Raw genomic sequence first — 19191 nt, 5'->3', positions numbered from 1 at the left:
CCATACCTCCATACCCAACAAATTGTTAAACTGGTTAAATTTATATAAGTATCAAAACACCCTCTTAGAGAATGATTGGGGGAAAAAAAAGGAAGTAAAAGAAAGCAGTTAAATTTTTTTTTGGAAATTTTGGAAAGGAGGCTTTTTCTTCAGAATTATCAAAAGTTCTTAAGTTTCAATTCACAGTGTACATAAAACAATTTTTAATGGAATACAAAGCAAAAATGAACATTTGATACTGAATTTTAGAAGTAATTTTAAATTTTTCACACAGATTTTTTTGCACAGCTTTTATATTTTAGTACCAACTTTTTCCGCCACTTTTGCCTTATTTTAACACCGCTTTTGATCAATTTTATTTACCATTGTTCAGGGTACCTAAACATACCTTCTGTATAAATTTGTGTACTGACTCACATTTCAGTGTTATTTTGGTTTATATCAATATTGACCATTTAATATTATTAATACTATTAACATAAGGATGCAAAAAAAAACCTAGAGGACTTAGTGTGGTTATATTTATGAAATAAAATTTATTAATTTTTTTTTTAATTTATAACATGAATTTAACACTCTAATAACATTTTACATAGGTAAGTGTTTGTATACACTACAATACTTTGAATACCAATTAGAAGTTTCACTTAGAGAAAGAAAATAAGTCTCCATTGCAATAGCATTGGTTACCCATCTAGAATATATTTTTTTTCATTCTGTATAAATGTTTTGCTTTCATTGGTTTGGCATGTCGACAATTAGGTTTTCTCACAAAAATATTTCAGCTGTTCGTTCCCTTATTGTATTGTTAGCATTAATATTTGAAGACACAATGAAGAAGAATAAATTAAACTGGCATGTATAATGTGAACGGAATGGGAAAAACAGAATGCCAAAGAAACACTAGAGACGAAAGGAAACTGATAGTGTACAAGATGGAGGATAGAGAAGTTAAAGGAAACAACAGAATGTTACAACGTTATAATGTTTTTCAAGGGGGCATAAGATAAAAACATTATAAGCACAAAGTATCAATTTAGCACTTGTCAATGTTTGAACTTTTTACCAATGGACTTATCAAGCTACCGAGTTTTATCGCATAATCGCCACACACAAATAATCGTCGCACCGTTATTTTAGGACATCAAAATTTGGAGAAAAAAATTTCAGCATTAACATTGCAAGATTATTTAGATTCCGACCGCTTTATGTAGGTAGTTTTCACATATAAAACAAAGTATTTTAATATTGAAATCTAATATTCATTTGGGTATTACTGCTTAATTATTTAATTAACAGAAATACGAAGTTGTCTGATGTGTAAATTTTCTTTTAAAGACTTTTTTAAACATTATAACCTTAATCTTTTCATCTTCATCGCTGCTATGTACCACTTATAAAAATGTAGCCAGCGCTAGTTGGCATCATTCATGTTTGGTTATGTTGATTCCCGTATAGAGCGCGTGCACGTAGTCGAATATCGATACAGATAGCTCATCAATTGCGTGCAACGTGCGTGCTCTCTAGTGCTGATTTAAATACATTTGATAGTCCACGCTTTCTCGTGATGTGTACTATGACAATAGTTATGCACTCCAACTCATGTTTGTGTCAGTTTTGGTATTTCTATTTAAAGTTGAACAAAATGTTTTTGTTGCATAACTTATTAATTAAAATTGTTTGGTGTGCTTTTGTATACTCTACTTTTTAAATTAACTTACTTTCCTTGAATAGGTTTTGTTTTAATGAATAACTTTATCTAATGAAAAATGCTTTTCTCACATAAACACCACCCCTACTTTTCAAACTCGATTTTAGTATAAAATGTGCGACGTTTATGCGATAAAACACGGTATGTTAATAAATATAATGTTAAAACCACTGATGGGTGCACTCGATGCACAAATTTGCTTAACCAAGCCAACAATTTTTCGACTTCTTCGTGCTTCCAGTTTATATTTTATTTGTTTAAAAGACACACTGAAACATTTCTGTAAAATTTTCTCATGATTTGTGACGATGACGTTTAGAGTGGGAATGCCTACTTTCAATTCCTTCGCCACTTGCTATCACAGAATAGGTAGTTGGCCAACTTAAATATTGTAGGACTACTTAAGTACATTTGAAAAACACTTGAATGGCAAGGAATAGAAGGATTTTTTTTTTTCAAGATAAGGGTGCCAACAACTGTGAACGTTATGTACCTTCGATATATACATTACACAGCATTAGCCAGCACTAATGTGTAGCGCTAGTGTTCTGTCACATTTACATTTTGTTTTTTCATACAGTCTAAATCTATGGTATTACAGTGATTGTAAACAAAAACGTAGGTAAAGTGTAAAGTAAACCTATTCACAATTTAACTTCACAGATGGAATAAGTGTTGGATTAGTTAGGTTTTTTAAAACTTTTTTTTTCATTTGTGAATTTCAGGAAGAAAATGTAATAAGCAGGAAATTCACCAGATAAATAGTTAAATACATTGTTCTACTGGGGAAAATGTCAAGACTTAAAAAATATAAGCAGGAAAACGTTATAAGCAGGAATATTATAACACGGTTCTACAGTAATAGCATTAGTTCTCCAATTGTAAATGTATTGAAATAAAAGAAGTAGAAATTTTTTTTTAAACTTTAAAATGAGTGTTTACACTAATGAGTTTAATTTACTAATAAAATATTATTGATGGATTTTATTGAAAAATGTTTGTTGAACCAAAAAGTGAGAATAGTAAAGGCTAGCCTACAAATGATTTAGCACAGAAAATAGCACACGCACAGAAAATAGAAACGAAGTTTTTGAATTGCGCCACCTACACTCGAGCACAGCATACGCACGGGAAAATAGCACAGGATCGACGCACAGAAAGTTGACCAACTTTTAATATTCTCTGTGCGTGTGCGCTGTGCGCTGCTCGCTGACCAATGAAAACTCGCTTACCACCGAGGTCATGCGCAATTGTAAATGTTAAATGCGTACGTAATTTGACTAGACTTGTACATTATTGTTTTGATATTATGCGCGGGAAGTTAAATAGTCTCCTTCAATTACAACATGAATGAAGAGACTAATTTCGACATAAGTTTAGTTTGCCTGGTTGAAAGCAAACCAATTTTGGTAAATATGTAGTGTAGCGGAATTTGCGGGAAAAAAAATGTTAAAAATCCGAAAATATTTTTATTATATGCTCTTTTACTTCCTCTTTTCATTAACCCTGGCGGGGATAAGAAATTCCAAATACTTTAGGAGATTTCGCCGTTTTTATTTTGCAATACAAGACCTGTACTATCATTCGAACGTAGCATTTTTTTATTTTGCCGTGTGTTCGTGAATGCTTAATTAATTTAAATGGTCGATTAGGTCACGTCAGTTACATTATAAATACTGTCAAACTAAGCGGACATTAAAAATAATATTAATTAATTTTAATGATTGTTTAGTTTTAAAGTATTTATAATGTAACTGACCTGACCTTGGTATTAGATTATTCAATAAATTACCATCAGTTATAAAAAATATGTACCAATATAATTTATTTAAAAAGGAATTATTTCTTTATTTAGCACATAAGGCTTTTTATAATATAGACGATTATGAACAGGAGGTAGCTTCGTAATTTTTTTTATGTATGACTTTTCTTTTATATATAATTTCTTTTATATATAATATATAATAGGTGCTTATTCATGGAAGAGCAGCTGTTATATTATTTTAATTTTGTAATGCTTTTAATACTGTTCTTGTACCTGTTTATGTGTTTGTATTTATGTTTATTTGTATTTTTTTTGACATATTCTATACCATTGTATGGTTTATTGAATGAAATAAAAAATCAAATCAAAACAAACCGGGACAAAGGATGAACAGTAGGAACTCACGTAATTTTTTTTAAAATTTATTACTTGTGCAACATAATCCAAATAACAAATAATTTGAAACGTTAAAACCTCACCTAAGTTAGAGGCGGGTAAACAATGGTGAACGTCGCAAGAAAAAAAAATTTCATACTCGTAAACAAGAAACAATTTTGAATGCCGCATGAATACACAGGCATTGTTATGAAAATTAAAAAATTCCATATCTCCTAAAGTATTTGGAATTTCTTATCTCCGCTGGGTTTAATGAAAAGAGGAAGTTAAAGAGCATAGAATAAAAGTATTTTCTGATTTTTAACTTTTTTTTTTTTCGCAAATACAGCTACTCTACATATTTACCCCAATTTTATTTGATAAAACCCTGGCAAGGTTCAAAAATGAAGAAGCCAAGAAAAATGCGTGGCAGGCGATCGTTGATGCCTTGTGCGAACAAGGAGTTCATATCAACTATAAGTATTCTGTAAATGTATAGAATTACCTTGCAAGGCGTCATATATTTTAATTCAGTGTTTCACATTATTTTCATGCCAGTTTACCTTAATGGCGCCAAAATGACATATTTTCATTTAGTGTTGTTTACATTTTTTAGTTATATAGTTACAATTTTTATAGCATTTTAGAACTACAGATAGAAAGTTTCTGTGCAGAAAAAGTGTTAAATACGTAAACATGCCATACAATGTAAAGGTCTGTAACATCGTACCCCTTCGAAGGATACTCTGTTTAAGGTTAGAAGTGTACGATTGTTCAGAGACCTGGAGGGAAATTGTGATTTTTGCTAACTTAAACCAAATTATTTTCCTTTCCATTCATCTCACATAGCGCGCGCAAAACAAATAAACACATATATCAGCTGTTTTCCTCTGACAAGGCTACCAATACATGTACACAATTTTTCCTTCGCTGCACTTCCTTTAATTTTCGTAAATATTTTGTATAAACTTCCGATTTCTCTGTGCGTGTGTTATTTAATTGTAGGTTGAAGTTCTGTGCTGTGCGTGTGCCCTGTGCGAGTGCGTGTGCTATTTTCTGTGCTAAATCATTTGTAGGCTAGCCTTAAATTGATTGAGATGATTTCATGATCAGGTTCTGGGCATATCCATGTTGGAAAAAAAAAAAAAAAAAAAAAAGGAGAATTTTTAATTGTGTACCTTTCACATTCAGGTCCTGAGCAAATCCAGTCTTCACTTGACCCTCTTGAGCATTTGGCATGAACGATCGCTTGATGGTCTTCTCGTACGAGTCCACCCAAAACACCATCTCCGCCCGCGGGTCGTAGTCGATGGCCTCGATCCTTTTCTCGTCCCGTATCACATCGATCTGCCGCCGCTCGCTCACCATGTACGAGCGTATCTCCGGGCCATTGGCGTACAGCAGCGAGGTGTCTTGGTCGAGGGCCTTGCAGACTCCGCTGAGGCTGTCGGCCAGCTCGAAGCCGCTCCGGCAGCTGCAGCTGTACGTGCCGTTCAGGTTGGTGCACACCTGGGAGCACCTGTGCGTCCGTGTCGCGCACTCGTCGATATCTGCACACAACCATTGCAATTAGAGCCAGGGCCATGGAGAGAGACCAAGGTTCCAGGGGCAAATAATTTTGTTGGGGCCCTCTACTTATTATTTGATGTATTACTTTACAAACCCTAAAATAAAAAAATAAAAAAATAAATCTAGACTGTAGTAAACATTGTGATCATAATTGTGGAAATAATCTACGAGTATCAAATAACTTGTAAGATTTCCTATGAATTTGACTAACAATAATTGAAACACGAGTGCCTGGGATGCAAGCAAGTGCATTACCACCTAAACTGCTGTGCCATTGGCCAGAGCGAAACTTAACTATAACCTGTGCTTAAATTTTCAAAGACTTTTTCTCATAATTGGCCAGTGCACTTTGTTACATTTTAAGAGGTAAACACCATAAACGTATTCTACTAATACACAGAGTCTCACCCCAAAATTAATTTCCCAAGTCGTGCCCTCCCCTTGTAAGAATAATATATTGGGTGTAAAAAGTCGCACAAGTGTTTGCAATTGTTATTAATTCTGTGAATTTTTACACTTATTATGTTACACTAATTAAATTTCTGTTGAAAATTTTTTTTTGACAGAACTGAAATGCAAGCAAGGTATTGTGTTCAAGTTTCAGCAAAAGCACTTAAAGTGATAAAAAGTAATATAAATGATGAGAAAATTAAAAAAACATCTACTTGGCATGTGGGACAGAGCCTTGAAAGCCCAGTGACAAACAGACATGGGCAAAAATCTGTAGGATCCCAAGGAGAGCCCGTAGGATTAATTGCGGGTGATAATGATAGTGACTGTGATTGTTAACTTGTTACCACCAAGTTTCAAGGTAAAAATTTATTTCAAAGTAATATTTTAGTAACTTTGGTGTTTAACATTAACTCGTGTCCAATCTGTGTAGAAAATATGTTTCATGATGAGTAATAATGTGACCTGCAGGTTCCCACTAAGTACATTAGATTATTTGTAAGCAAGTCAAGTATTTTTTCAATGTTTTAAATCTACTAAATTTTTTCCAAAATTTTAAAATGAAAAGCAATAGGCTGACTTACATGTGAGCCAACATATATGGGACAATTATGAACATTCCATCATTTTGAAGTTGTTACTCGGGCTGCCATGGTATGACTCACCCAAGCACTTCTTGCTGTTATCTGGGGAGATGATGTAGCCATTGTAACATGAGCATATGTAGCCACTGTCCGTGAGGTTGACGCAGAAGTGCTCGCAGCCACCCTTCGTGTCGCCGATGCATGTCTTGGATGGATCTGGAAGAGCAGTACGGCAGTGCAGAAAATGCACGTCAAGCCCAGAACACCAATTCGGTCAAATTTAATATTCAAAAAATGAGATTATAAAATTGGGCCATCTAGCATTTAAAATCCGGTATGTGTCCTCATATATTTTTAATCAGAAATAGTTTTGGTAAAACTCAATGTAAATTTAAAAAATATATATTCCAGTTTCCTTAGGGATATTTTTTTAACAATTTTTAATATTACATACAATACTATTTAGTATTTATTGTTAGGAATGCCAAACAAAAATTAAAGTGGAAGAAAAAGGTGAAAATGATTAAATTTAAAAGTGTAATCTACTACAGTGATGCCCTATTTTACTCTTTCCAAGGGCCAGCTATCATTCTTCAAACTAATCCGAGAGCCAGACACATTAATAAATATTACCTTTATAGCAAGAATTTTTTAAATGTCATATTATTCTGTAGTGCAATCAATAAATGCAATACAGAGCATGTATTAATAAAAGAAAGATTATTATTTTAAACATAGTATGTATTTAAAAATATAATAAAGAAAATCCTATTTATCTTGGAAATATAATCATGAAACAATAAAAAGATAATGAGAAAACTATATAAATAATATTTATCAACAAATCCTACATTGTACAAGCAAACAAATGTCGCTAATACATGAGGGTACATCTAATTATATTTTATTGATTAAATCAAGGGCAATATCCGGCCATCATTTGTTTACTTCATAACAGACAAAGCAAATACTCCACAATTGCAGGTAGTGGAAAACTTACGGCATCCTAGTTCGTCAGAGTAGTCGCCACAATCGTCCGCGAAGTTGCATATGTGACTCCTGTCTATGCACTTCTTGTTGGCGCACTGGAACTGGTTGTAGAGGTTGCACGGCTTGACGCGGCTTGAGCAGAGCGTCATGTTGTTCTCGTCACTGCCATCACCGCAGTTGTCGACGCCGTCACACAGTTGGTAGCGTGGCACACACCGGTGGTTGTCGCACTGGAACCTCCGCAGCGTGTCACAGCTGAAGTTCGCTGAAACACACACATTCACCACGTCACAATGACAGCTCTGATATTTACAATATTTATTATAACACAAAAACTTGCATATGTTGTTTTCAATGGAAAAGCAATCGAGACCTTAATCTGTAAAATTCATTTTACATAAAAATTTTGCTGATTAATACACAGAAAATGTTAACTAAACCGCCACTTTATTGTTTATGGCTGCAGAATACACGTAGTAGTTTCACCTAAAATACACTTCATAAACATACATACTTGCAATTGTCATAATCAAACACTAACACATAACAAAAAAATATTAATAAATCTCACCATCCCCTCTAATATTTTACGGGTTTCAGAAAATATTAAACACAAATATCAAAACTGACAACATTGTCCCTTTCTGTAAATAATAAAACTTAAGGGTTAATAAATTTTAATGCCTGACAGCTGATAGGAAGTAATTTCAAGAAATTAAAAAATGTGTGGTTTTTAATCAGATATGTTTAAATTTGCGAAAAATAGTACTATGAAATATATTTATTATTTAATTAAACTAAAGCTTGAGAAATTCTGAATTGCACTAATAATGTTAACTTACATAATTGCAATATTACTAATTTTAAATTATGTTTTGTTAAAATTTATTTTCAGAGAGATCTTAATTTTTTTTTATGTTAGACATAAGTGATGAAAACGGTAATCCTACATAATTACTAAAGAAACAGACAATAATTTATATGAAGTTAAACACATTCAAGACATTTAAATACATGATAAGCTCTACTAGTTCCGTGGCTGATCTACGACAGAGTTTTGCAGTGGCAGTCGCGAGCGAGGCGAGGATGACCGAGGAAACTCACAGCACACGGACGGGCTCTCGTCGGTGTTGTCACCGCAGTCGTCGCTGCCGTCGCACAGCTCGCTCTGGCTCACGCACAGGTGGTTGCCGCACTGGAACTTGCTCTCCGGGCAGTAGCGGTCGCCGGGGAACCTCGGGGGGCAGCCCATTTCGTCGCTCATGTCCCGGCAGTCCCTGTCCCCGTCGCAGCGGAAGTACGACGCGATGCAGTGCCCGCTCTTGCACTGGAACGTGCCGTTCTGTCGGGGGAATGACATGCGTCCCTCACAGTTACAAGCTTCGTGATGAGGAAAGCCAATGCAGTAGAGAATAACAGATGCTCGACAATCAATCATGTACTAATTCTTAAAGAAATCAAATCTTTATTTTACAAACATATCAACATATTTTTTTAAAAAAATTGATGCAAACATTTAAAAAAAAAAAATTTATATTGGTCCATTTCTAAGTTGAAGCTACTTTCCCAAGGAACATGACAAAAACCACACAACCCAGTTTCCATCATTATATTCACATGTAAACTAACTTAAAAATTAAAAACAATTCATTCAGCTAGCTTTTTTTATCTTATCTTTCCAGATTCTAGTTTTTACACCTATAAATATATTGTAAAGAAAACATTTCATAATTGAATCTGACACACACACACACACACACACACACACACACACACTTACTAGTATTTTGCTTATTTTATGTTTTCCATGGAACTGAATGCATAATCTTATATACTTATGACTGTACTTTCATTCAGTTTTGAGTAAAAAACTGGTACACATAAACTTGCTACACAAAATAATTTTTTTGGTGATTTTGCAAATTTAACAAAGGTACAAAGTTATATTAACATTAACACAAAATTTAAAGCAACGTAAAAGATCATTTCAACCTCACCTTGCACTGGAAACCCGAGCAGTTCACCTCGTCCGAGTTGTCTCCGCAGTCGTCATCATGATCGCATCGCCAGCGGTTAGGGATGCACTTGTTGTTTGTGCATCGGAACTCCGACTCGGAGCACTCCCGGTACGACCCATGGCAGATCGACTCACTTTCATCGCTGTTGTCCCCACAGTCATTCTCAAAGTCACATAGCCATCGCCTGGAAAAAGAGTTTTTTTTTGGTGTAATTCCATGTAACCTGTTTGGTTTAGGAAAATCACACTTGTCTCACTTTTATGATTTATAAAACACACCCTCAACACCAGAAAAGAAAGCTAACTATGAGATAATTCTAAATATTGTAAAAAAAAAAAAACCTCAATTGTAGACTTAAATGACAAATAACAAAAAAAAATTTTTTGTAGACATTACCGAAGCATTAAGAGAGCTTTTCTATATTAACACCCAACTGCAGGCTACCTGTTATTAAGTCAAAGAGAATTAATCATCTTAAAATTATTTCATACTTAAGGTATTTGTTTTTTTTTGATAGAAAATAAACACATCATTAAGTAAAAAATAAAAAGTTTCTAATTACTAAATAATAAAGGTTAGCTATAAATTTGAAAAAAAAAAAAACTCCATTAAATTCAACACAACTACAGTGATAATGATTTTATGTATACACAGTCCAAAATGAAATTCCATTTTAAAAATTAGGTGGTGTACATTTAGGTACACCAATTATTAGGGCTGTGTGAATACTGGAAATTTTGAATATTAAAACAAATATTTTATTATTCATATTCAATTTGATTTTCAATACTAACACTTAAAAAAAATTAAAATTAAATAAATATAAATAAATAAATAAATAAATAAATAAATAAATATATATATATATATATATATATATATATATATATATATATATATATATATATATTCAGTCTTTTACGAATACGGGTGTGCACAATCTCAAAAGTCCGAGAAAATTTCAGGATCACAAAAGATTTTCTCGTTGGGCGTGGACAAAATTTCCACTGGATTTACATATTGTTTTAGGGTTATTTATGTGGAGTTTTTTTTTGCTAAATCTGGCCAAGTAAATTCTGAGAAGACTTATATAGAAAAGCTGAATTTAACACAGTAATATGGAACCATTACTTAACACCCATGTTATCAGCTAAAGTAATTTATGGAGAAGAGATTCTGGATGTGGGGGGGACGGAAGGTCGTTAAAAATAGATTAGAACTGACAGCATACTGATACTGTCCATAAAAAGTAAAACACTGCTCCCTGAAGTCAAAAATAAATTAGAACTGACAGAATATTGATAAGGATAAATACGTCTGAAAAAGAAAAACACTAAATGGGTCTTAAAGTTGACAGTTTTCAGATCAGATGGTAGAAACATGCATGCCAGCTGTGTGATTAGTTTAGTTCAGAATGGGGCAAACATCTGGTCGCATACTCACAGCAAAAACCTCCAAAGGCCTAACAACCTACGACAAAGATTTTCTGGTGGATAATAAACAGTGAACAACAACCACCGGATACAAACGCGTGTGCATACGCACCCTCACACACACCAACAAACACACACCCACATGAACCAACACACACAAACCCACACACACAACAACACATGCACCGACACATGCACCAACACACTCACTCACACCATCACTCTCACACTCACACTATAATTTACAAACACACACACACACTCACTATCACTCTCTCTCCCTCCGCCCCCCCCATTTTTTTTCCATCCCTCTACTACCGCTGTGACAGCTCAGGCTGTATTCTCCTGAGTGGCCCAAAAAAAAGTCACACTAAGAGGGAGAAAAAACTTTGCCTCTTTTACCAAGCACACATAAACTGGACAGAAAAAGAAAGGAACATTCTTAGCAGCTACTGTGTTCCTACGCTTTAGTTAAAACAAGCCAAAAAAATAATCCATAAATGTTAATATATGCTAATATTATTAATGATTTATTTTCACATAGTGAAAAATTCAAACACAGAAGTTTTAAATCTTATTAGACCTACATCATATTTAACTCTAGTTTAAAACTGCTTGAAAACATAAATCAGGATGCATGGACCAGAATTCGAAGCTGAATTCTCAATGTTCCACCATTGCACCACCTCGCTTGGTCCCCAGACAACCGCCGCTCCGTGGAGAGCATGCTACGTCACGTACTTGGGAATGCATCTGTTGTTGGTGCAGCGGAAGTCTCCGGTCTCGTGGCACTTGGGGCAGTTCTCCGGCTTCTCGTCGCTGCCGTCCCGGCAGTCGTCCTTGCCATCGCAGAACAGCCACTTGGGGATGCAGCGGTAGTTCCCGCTGCCCGGGCATCGCAGCCACCCGTTCGTGCAGTTCCTCTGTCTGTGGGAGCAGGAAACATAGCTCGTACCGAAACTGAGCAACCACGTACAAACGTACACTTCTTGACTTGTTTAAGTAACCTGTTTTCGGATTGCCATTTCTAGTTGAAAAAGGCAAGAGAGAGGAGAAGACTGGAATAAAGTGAAGGATGAGGAATGGTGGAGAGACAGAGGACCCAGCCACAGTCTGGAAGCATAATGATGATGATGATGATCAATTTAATAAGACATAGTGATGTAATTTTAACTATCATCACCCAAAAATAATAGTTTGACAGTTTTCAGCTGGCCAATATTATAAACAGAGTTAACATCACGGATGCACATTTCACTTTGTTTAGAATTTGAGCAACTAAAATTTAAACTTACAGAGATTAAAATTACAAAAAAAAAAAAATAGGAATATGGCACATGCTACTTCACTTTCATGATTTAGCACACAATGATCTCTCACAAGTCATGATTAATTTAAGGCAGTTAAGTTTTCGTATCAGTTTCCAAGAGGTGAGCTTCAACAGCAACACTTTTTCTGAGTCCCTTCAAACATCATATTCAAATTAAAGTACGTACATCCACATACAACATTAAATGCATGCTTGGTCTTTGCAGACCTATAGTCTATAACTTCCTTCACCTTTAATACCTGAAGCTAATTGTTCCTTCAAGGAAAATACCAGACCCATGTGGTGTGCTAACTAATTCTCCTCTTTTCATCGCAAGAAATTTTGTATAAATACTGTGAAACTCTGTTTTTAAAGGGACTGTCTAAAAAAACGTATTAGCACGGAAAACTTATTAGAAGGGAAAAGGAAAATTTCCTCTCTTTCAGTTTACTAATAATATAATTGAACTAATTTACAAATGGTAACAATTTATTACGAAAAATATGTCCTAACACTTATAAAAAAAATTGAAATTCTTACTGAAAGAAACTAATTCTAACTTGCATATATAAATGTTGAATAATAAATGTCTGAACAAAAAAAAAGATAATACATATTCTAAGAGTTCTTCTCGGTTAGCTGCATTATGAAATTTTCAAAGTGCCAGACACTTTGCCAAATATTATCTGGCACATTTGCAGTTCCTTGAATGAAGTCTCGCAGTCCTTCCAGATGCACTAAGGCATCAGAACAGGTTGGTTTTGGTAGTGCTCTTGCTTCACTTTCCTCATCCTCTTTATCTTTGTCGTCTTCTACTGCAACCACATCAATGTTGCTGCTGCTTGCTATCGCTTCAGCACTCTGAAGCTCACAAGGCAAGACGTCACTCTCAGCTTCAAAACTACACGTGATATTTAGTTTGACTTGCAAACTTTTCCATGCATTATTGCATACACCCTCATCGCCAACATCACTCTCATCAGTTGGGGCTACAATGTCACCTCCAAAGCCTGCCTTTTTAAAGCAGTTGGCAATGATGGTTGGGTCCACAGAATCCCAAGAAGCCGCAAGGAAATGCAGTGCATCTAAAATAGAAACTTTGTATGGCAGAGAGTTGGGTGTTGTGTGATTCATTTTTGTGATTAGTCTGCACACCAGTATTTTGCGATAACACTGCTTTAGTATCTTGATCATAACCTGATCCATGGGTTGCAGCACTCATGAGGAATTAGCAGGAGGGAACTGGATTTTCAAATTCCTCAAGTTTGCTACACTGTTCAGATGGGCAGGACAGTGATCCATAAATATAATTATTTCTGTTCTTTACTCCCATTTTGGCATCCAGGGAGTGCAAATATTGTTCAAAGATGCCACAAGTCATCCATGCTGTTCTGCGATTTGTGTACCTACAAAGTAAAGTTTCTACATTTTTAAAACATTGTGGATTTTTGGCCTTCCTAATAACAAAAAGTGGAAGCTTCTCGGACCCATCCATGTTGGCCCCCACAAAAACAGTTAGCCTCTCCTTGCTTTGCTTACCCCCCATGTCAAGCCTCTCTTTTTAAAACAAATGTCTTGTCAAGCAGCATTTTGAAAAATAGGCCAAACTCATCAGCTTTGAAAATGTCCTTCGGTTCGTACTCAGAATTTGAGGCAAATACTTTCCATGCATCTATTGATTCTCCACTCACACAATCAGATTCTCCACTTATTCCCCGGTACAAAATGCCAGTCCTATTCTTAAATCGGTCAAGATAACCATTGATCCTTTAAATTCAACATTAAGTGTCAAAGCAATTTATCTTCCTTTTCTCACATGCCAATGAAATATTGTCAGCCTCGGAACATATTTTAGCTTGTTTGGCAACAATAGAATTCATTGTTGATGGTGGTATTCGCAGCTTTTTAGCGATCGCCACTCGTGGAACCTTGGGCTTGGAATTAACTTTGTTTATAATGTACAACTTTTCTTTTAATGAAAACGCTTTTCATTTTATGGCACTTTTAAGTAATGCCATTATTACAAAACAAACACCATATTTTGTATTACCTTTAAATTAACAAAAACAGTAACATCAGTGCAAGACGCACTAACATAATGAGTGCTAAAATAATACTACTCGGAAAAAGACAGAGCGTGTGGTGCAGAATCGGCACGTTACCCATATTGATAGTCAACTAATCTATACGGTCATTAACGTAACCAAACATGATGCCAACCACCGCTGCACAGCGGCGAGCTATTGATACCAATAATCGACTTCATGCAAGTACTTTGTACAGGCATGAACCTAACTAGCACAATGTCAACTAGCACTGGCTTCATTTTTATACGTGTTGCATAGCAACAGCGGACGTGGAACAAATCAAGGTCTTAACGTTTGAAAATGTTTTTCTAAAAATAATTTATATGTCGAATAATTATGTATTTTTGTTAATTAAATAAGAAAACTATCATTTCCTAAAGACTAGTGCATTTTAACTTAAAAAAAAATTTTTATACAGGGAAACAAATTTTACAAGGAACCTCTCACACAGAAAATAATAACCCTCATCATATTAAGAAAATGGCGGGACTGAAACATTTTATCATATGACACTGGAAATTGTATTGTGGGGGAATATTTTAAACAAGTTTAACCGTACTTTCTTCTTCAAATTAACTAAACTACATAAAAAAATAGTGTAATGAATTAGGGTCTCAAACTATTCATTTCAGCACCAACATACAGGCTCCTCTTCCCAAACTAAATTTCTGAACCAGGAATCAAGGGACGAGTGCTGAAACCAACACTTAATTATTTAATCAGCCAGATACAAACATTTTTGGCACATTAGGCTGTGTTATACACATTTTCTAATGTATATGAAAACTAAAGCATGTGACGCACCGCAACTACTGGCAGAAGTTAATTCCCTTGTCCACTTTTACCTTGTCAACCATTTTCGGCCGGAGCGCCGGCCGCCCATCTCTGGCTGGATGCTGCAGATACAAAGTATCGTCGGCTGCGCAAAGGGAGGGAGGCTGTGCCTCTTTCCCCTCCTTTCCTAGCTTGTCCCAGATGTGCTTTTAATCGGCACAGCCAGCTCGCTCCCTATTGGTTACCCCTCCTCTTGACCAGATATGCAATAAAAGAGGGTGCACCGACTGTGCTCGCCAGTTGAGATGTATTGTCACTTCTCGGGACTCATTCCGCGAATTGTTTCTTCCTCCGCCTGCCAGAACTGCCAGCATTTTAAACACTTGAGAACTCTAACTGCAAGAGCCGCCAATACAACCAAGGTGAACATCCGTTTACTGACGCCTCGTGCTTACTACTTCCTGCCGGTTTACGACCACACTATCGTGAAAAGTTGATTACTCTTGAGCATTGGTTTCCAGGAGTGTACCTTGTACATTTACAGACGCCTCTCTACAACTGGCAGAAGACTACAAGACTGTCTCAGGCAATTTCACATCCTGTTTTGATTTCCTTTACCCCTGAACGAGACACGAATCAGGTGCCTTGTGGCGAGGTAGCCACTGAGACCCCGAAGGGCGTCCAAAACACTAATTGTCCCGCATCCAGAGGAGGAGAATTCTCGAGTAGAAGGGCAAGCGCCGGGGATAGTATCTCAATGTTCCTCACTTCTTTTATTGCACCACAAATGTATATTTACCTGCAAATGTAGGCCGGTTCATCAGAATCATCCCCACAGTCATTGTCAAAGTCACACATCCACAGCTTGAGGATGCAGCGCCCATTCTTGCACGAGAACTCAGTTTCTGGGTCACATGTCCTGTTGTCTGAAAAAAAAAAAAGGAAAAGTCATGAGTTAAGAGTTAATGAGCAAACTTACATCAGTGGATATGATATATATAGATTTTTAAAAATTCAGCAATTTAAATAACCTACTAGCTTGCAGATTTTAAAAATTGATTTGTATTGTCCAATGCAATGCATATTTTAATGTTCTTTCTACATGTTTTTTTTTTATTAATTCATTTATTCGCACCTACTTCCATTACACCATGACATAGGACATTGAACATTTAGTATATTAAACCCTGTCTAATCTTGATTTCACTAATTTAATTAAAGTTTTTTTTTTCCTTTAAGGTATTTGCACCTGCACCTACTTCCATTATGCCTCGACGTAGAACACTGCCGGGTCGGAGTAGAGAGAAAGAAGAAGGGATACATATTTGCTTAATACGCCAAATGCAAATAAAGCAAATGATGCAAATGCAAATGATGAAATTTTTTGAGAGATACATTTAAATGTACATTGCATTTCATTCCAAGAATTTTTAATACCGGTACTTTTGATTGTGGATTGATGGATTTACAATGCAGGTTTTGCAATGCAAAACATTTCAAATCTGAAGTCACTTTAGGTGACTGGACTGTATTTACTTCCTGTTGTCATAAGGGTTAAGCAATATTACCAGCCTTAACACATAATGAATATTTTAAATAATAATATGACGGACTTACTTCGAATAAATCTTCAATAAAAAGAAAATCAAAAAATTATTTTGAAAATATTTATAAATACAAATACAATTCATCATTGGCTATGGTTAGCACAGAAGCTAAAATTTTGGAAACAGTTATACATGAAGTGTATCATTTCAAGCTATGTGATGCTTTTTTTTTTATCACAGATCAGGTCCAATGATTTCTGGATATTGTCGCTCACTATTTTGTGCGTAATTTTATTTTTATGATTTTGACACTGCTATCAAATAGAGATTACATAAAAATTTAATCAAAGGTGCAATGACAATATAATGCGTGAAATCTCTCTTGAATTGGAACACAATAATACTTTTGTTCAGTCATTCATTGCAATGAAAGATTACCAGAGAGTTGAAAATCAAAATAAAGAAATTTGTATGCTCATTGAAGTAAATCGTGATTTAGATCTACACAGTTACAATTATACAGTTTTAACTGATGTAGCAGTAATATTTAGTACAGTTGATGGTGAGCCACCTTTTGAACAAAATATGATTTCAATTTGAAAAGTTAATGTTAGATAAAAAAATAAAAACCTCTGTTTTGGACCCTTTAGCATCTCCACTATTTTTTCCAAATGGTGATACTGGGTGGCATATCAATATTTCTCATAATGTAACAACTACATCTAATTCAAGAGCAGACAGAAATAAATTAATCATGCTTCAGTATGCAGCCTATCGACTTGTGATTAGAGAAGATTTTAGCATGTTCCAACATTCACAAAAATTATTTCTGCAGTTGATAGTTGATATGTATGAGAGAATGGAGGGTACAAGGTTATATTTCATCAATTTAATGACTTAAATACAAAGCAAGCATTAGTCAAAGGTATAAAAATGTTCATCAAGTTTATGCATCGTAATTGCTACTGATTGTGAAGTTTTAACTGGAACCGCACGCAATAAGAGAATTTTGATTCCACATATAAATATAACATATTCCGGTGCTATTTTACCATAAACATTTTAAAGAACTCAATTTACAATTGAACCTGCATTTGCGATGACAATAAATAAATCACAAGGACAAACATTCAAAAAAATTTGAATTTTATTGAGGCAGCCAGTTTTCACACATAGACAATTGTATATCGTAGCAAGTAGAGTTCAATCACTCTGTAAATAATGTTCGCAAGCTTTCACTGCCATTGTCTGAAGTAGCTTGGCTTCTGGGTTGTAGCAGCGTCCTTGACGAATAATGGAATAATTCACCGACGTTTTGGTCGACATTGCACACTGGCTAGGTTTTCGGCAGGAGTTTTGTCTTTCACCAATGTCTCCTGCCGAAAACCTAGCCAGTGTTTACAAGATTCCATGTTCCTGTGGCAAGGTATATATAGGACAAACTGGCAGACGAATAATCACAAGGGTTAAAGAACACATCAGTGACTACAAACATGATAACCCACGATCAGCTATTGCAGAACACTCGATGTAAACCAGACACAGCATTGATTTCAACCAATCCCACACCATATCCAACATCCGACAATACAAGAAAAGATACATTCGAGAATCAGTAGAAATATTAAAACACCCAGCAAACATTAATAGAGAAGATGGCTACAAATTAAGCAAAATATGGAACCCACTCTATAGAAATCCTCAAAACATAGCTCCACATCCAACATCAGACAGATCACCCCTGATTGGCAAAACAGCCCAGCCAACCAGAAGAAAGGAAAGCTATGATTGACCCACAGCTGCAGCCAATCAGAAAGCGCCTTCGCCTCAGGCGAGAGTATATAAAGGCAGGATAACTTGCAAGAACCTCAGTAGGTAACTGCTCCCTGATGATGGCGACTGCAATGTTGACAGAAATGTCAATGAATTATTCGCCAAGGACGTGGCTACAACCCAGAAGCCAAGCTATTTCAATCATTCTATGGTTTGAGATTTTATATTTGTGAATATAAGGACATTTAGCAAACGATGAAAAAGTTTTTACAAAAAACATCGTCTACACAGAAGTTTTGAATCATTAAATTAATTTTAAAACTTTTTAAGTTCAAAGGACAACATTTACTTAAGTACAGTTTATCTATTTATCTAATAAATTTTAAAAACACTATTTCATTGTTTACATTGCATGTCTGTGGTCAAACAGTCCCACTGTTGTTTACTTTGTAACATTTCTGTGTTGTGTATAGTAGTGAAATCTAAGAAATTCATCAAAGGATTTTTTATCTCAGGAATTTAAAAAAAAAAATTAGTGTTAACATTGCAAGTCAAACACATAAAATTCTGTGGTCGAACAGTCGCACTGTTGTTTATTTTGTAATATTTGTAAACATTGTATATTTGTGTTTATATATCAGTGAAATACAGCTTGCTAAATATACATCTATTGTTAAAAGAAATTTCTATTTGAATATCAACCACTGGGAGTTTACATAATTACATGTTGAAAGTACAATATCTTGGGGGAAAAGTAACAGGATAGGTATGAAGAAAAAAAAAACTGACCTAGTTAACTTCAGAGT

At 35.1% G+C, this 19191-nt stretch overlaps 1 protein-coding gene across 1 annotated transcript in view; it reads right to left on the bottom strand.

Annotated features, from left to right (window-relative positions):
* LOC134541232 (low-density lipoprotein receptor-related protein 2) overlaps positions 1-19191 on the bottom strand; it is a 574163-nt gene that overhangs the window by 13137 nt on the left and 541835 nt on the right. The window contains exons 48-54 of the mRNA XM_063384501.1: positions 15865-15991; positions 11637-11822; positions 9442-9646; positions 8549-8786; positions 7455-7709; positions 6536-6670; positions 5030-5401 (exon numbers count right to left, since the gene is read on the bottom strand). Coding sequence (XP_063240571.1) covers positions 5030-5401; positions 6536-6670; positions 7455-7709; positions 8549-8786; positions 9442-9646; positions 11637-11822; positions 15865-15991 — 1518 coding nt within the window. The remainder of the gene's footprint in view (positions 1-5029; positions 5402-6535; positions 6671-7454; positions 7710-8548; positions 8787-9441; positions 9647-11636; positions 11823-15864; positions 15992-19191) is intronic.

Source organism: Bacillus rossius, chromosome 1 (assembly GCF_032445375.1).
Source record: "Bacillus rossius redtenbacheri isolate Brsri chromosome 1, Brsri_v3, whole genome shotgun sequence".
NCBI lineage: Eukaryota > Metazoa > Arthropoda > Insecta > Phasmatodea > Bacillidae > Bacillus > Bacillus rossius.
This window is presented reverse-complemented; position numbering and strand designations above follow the sequence as displayed.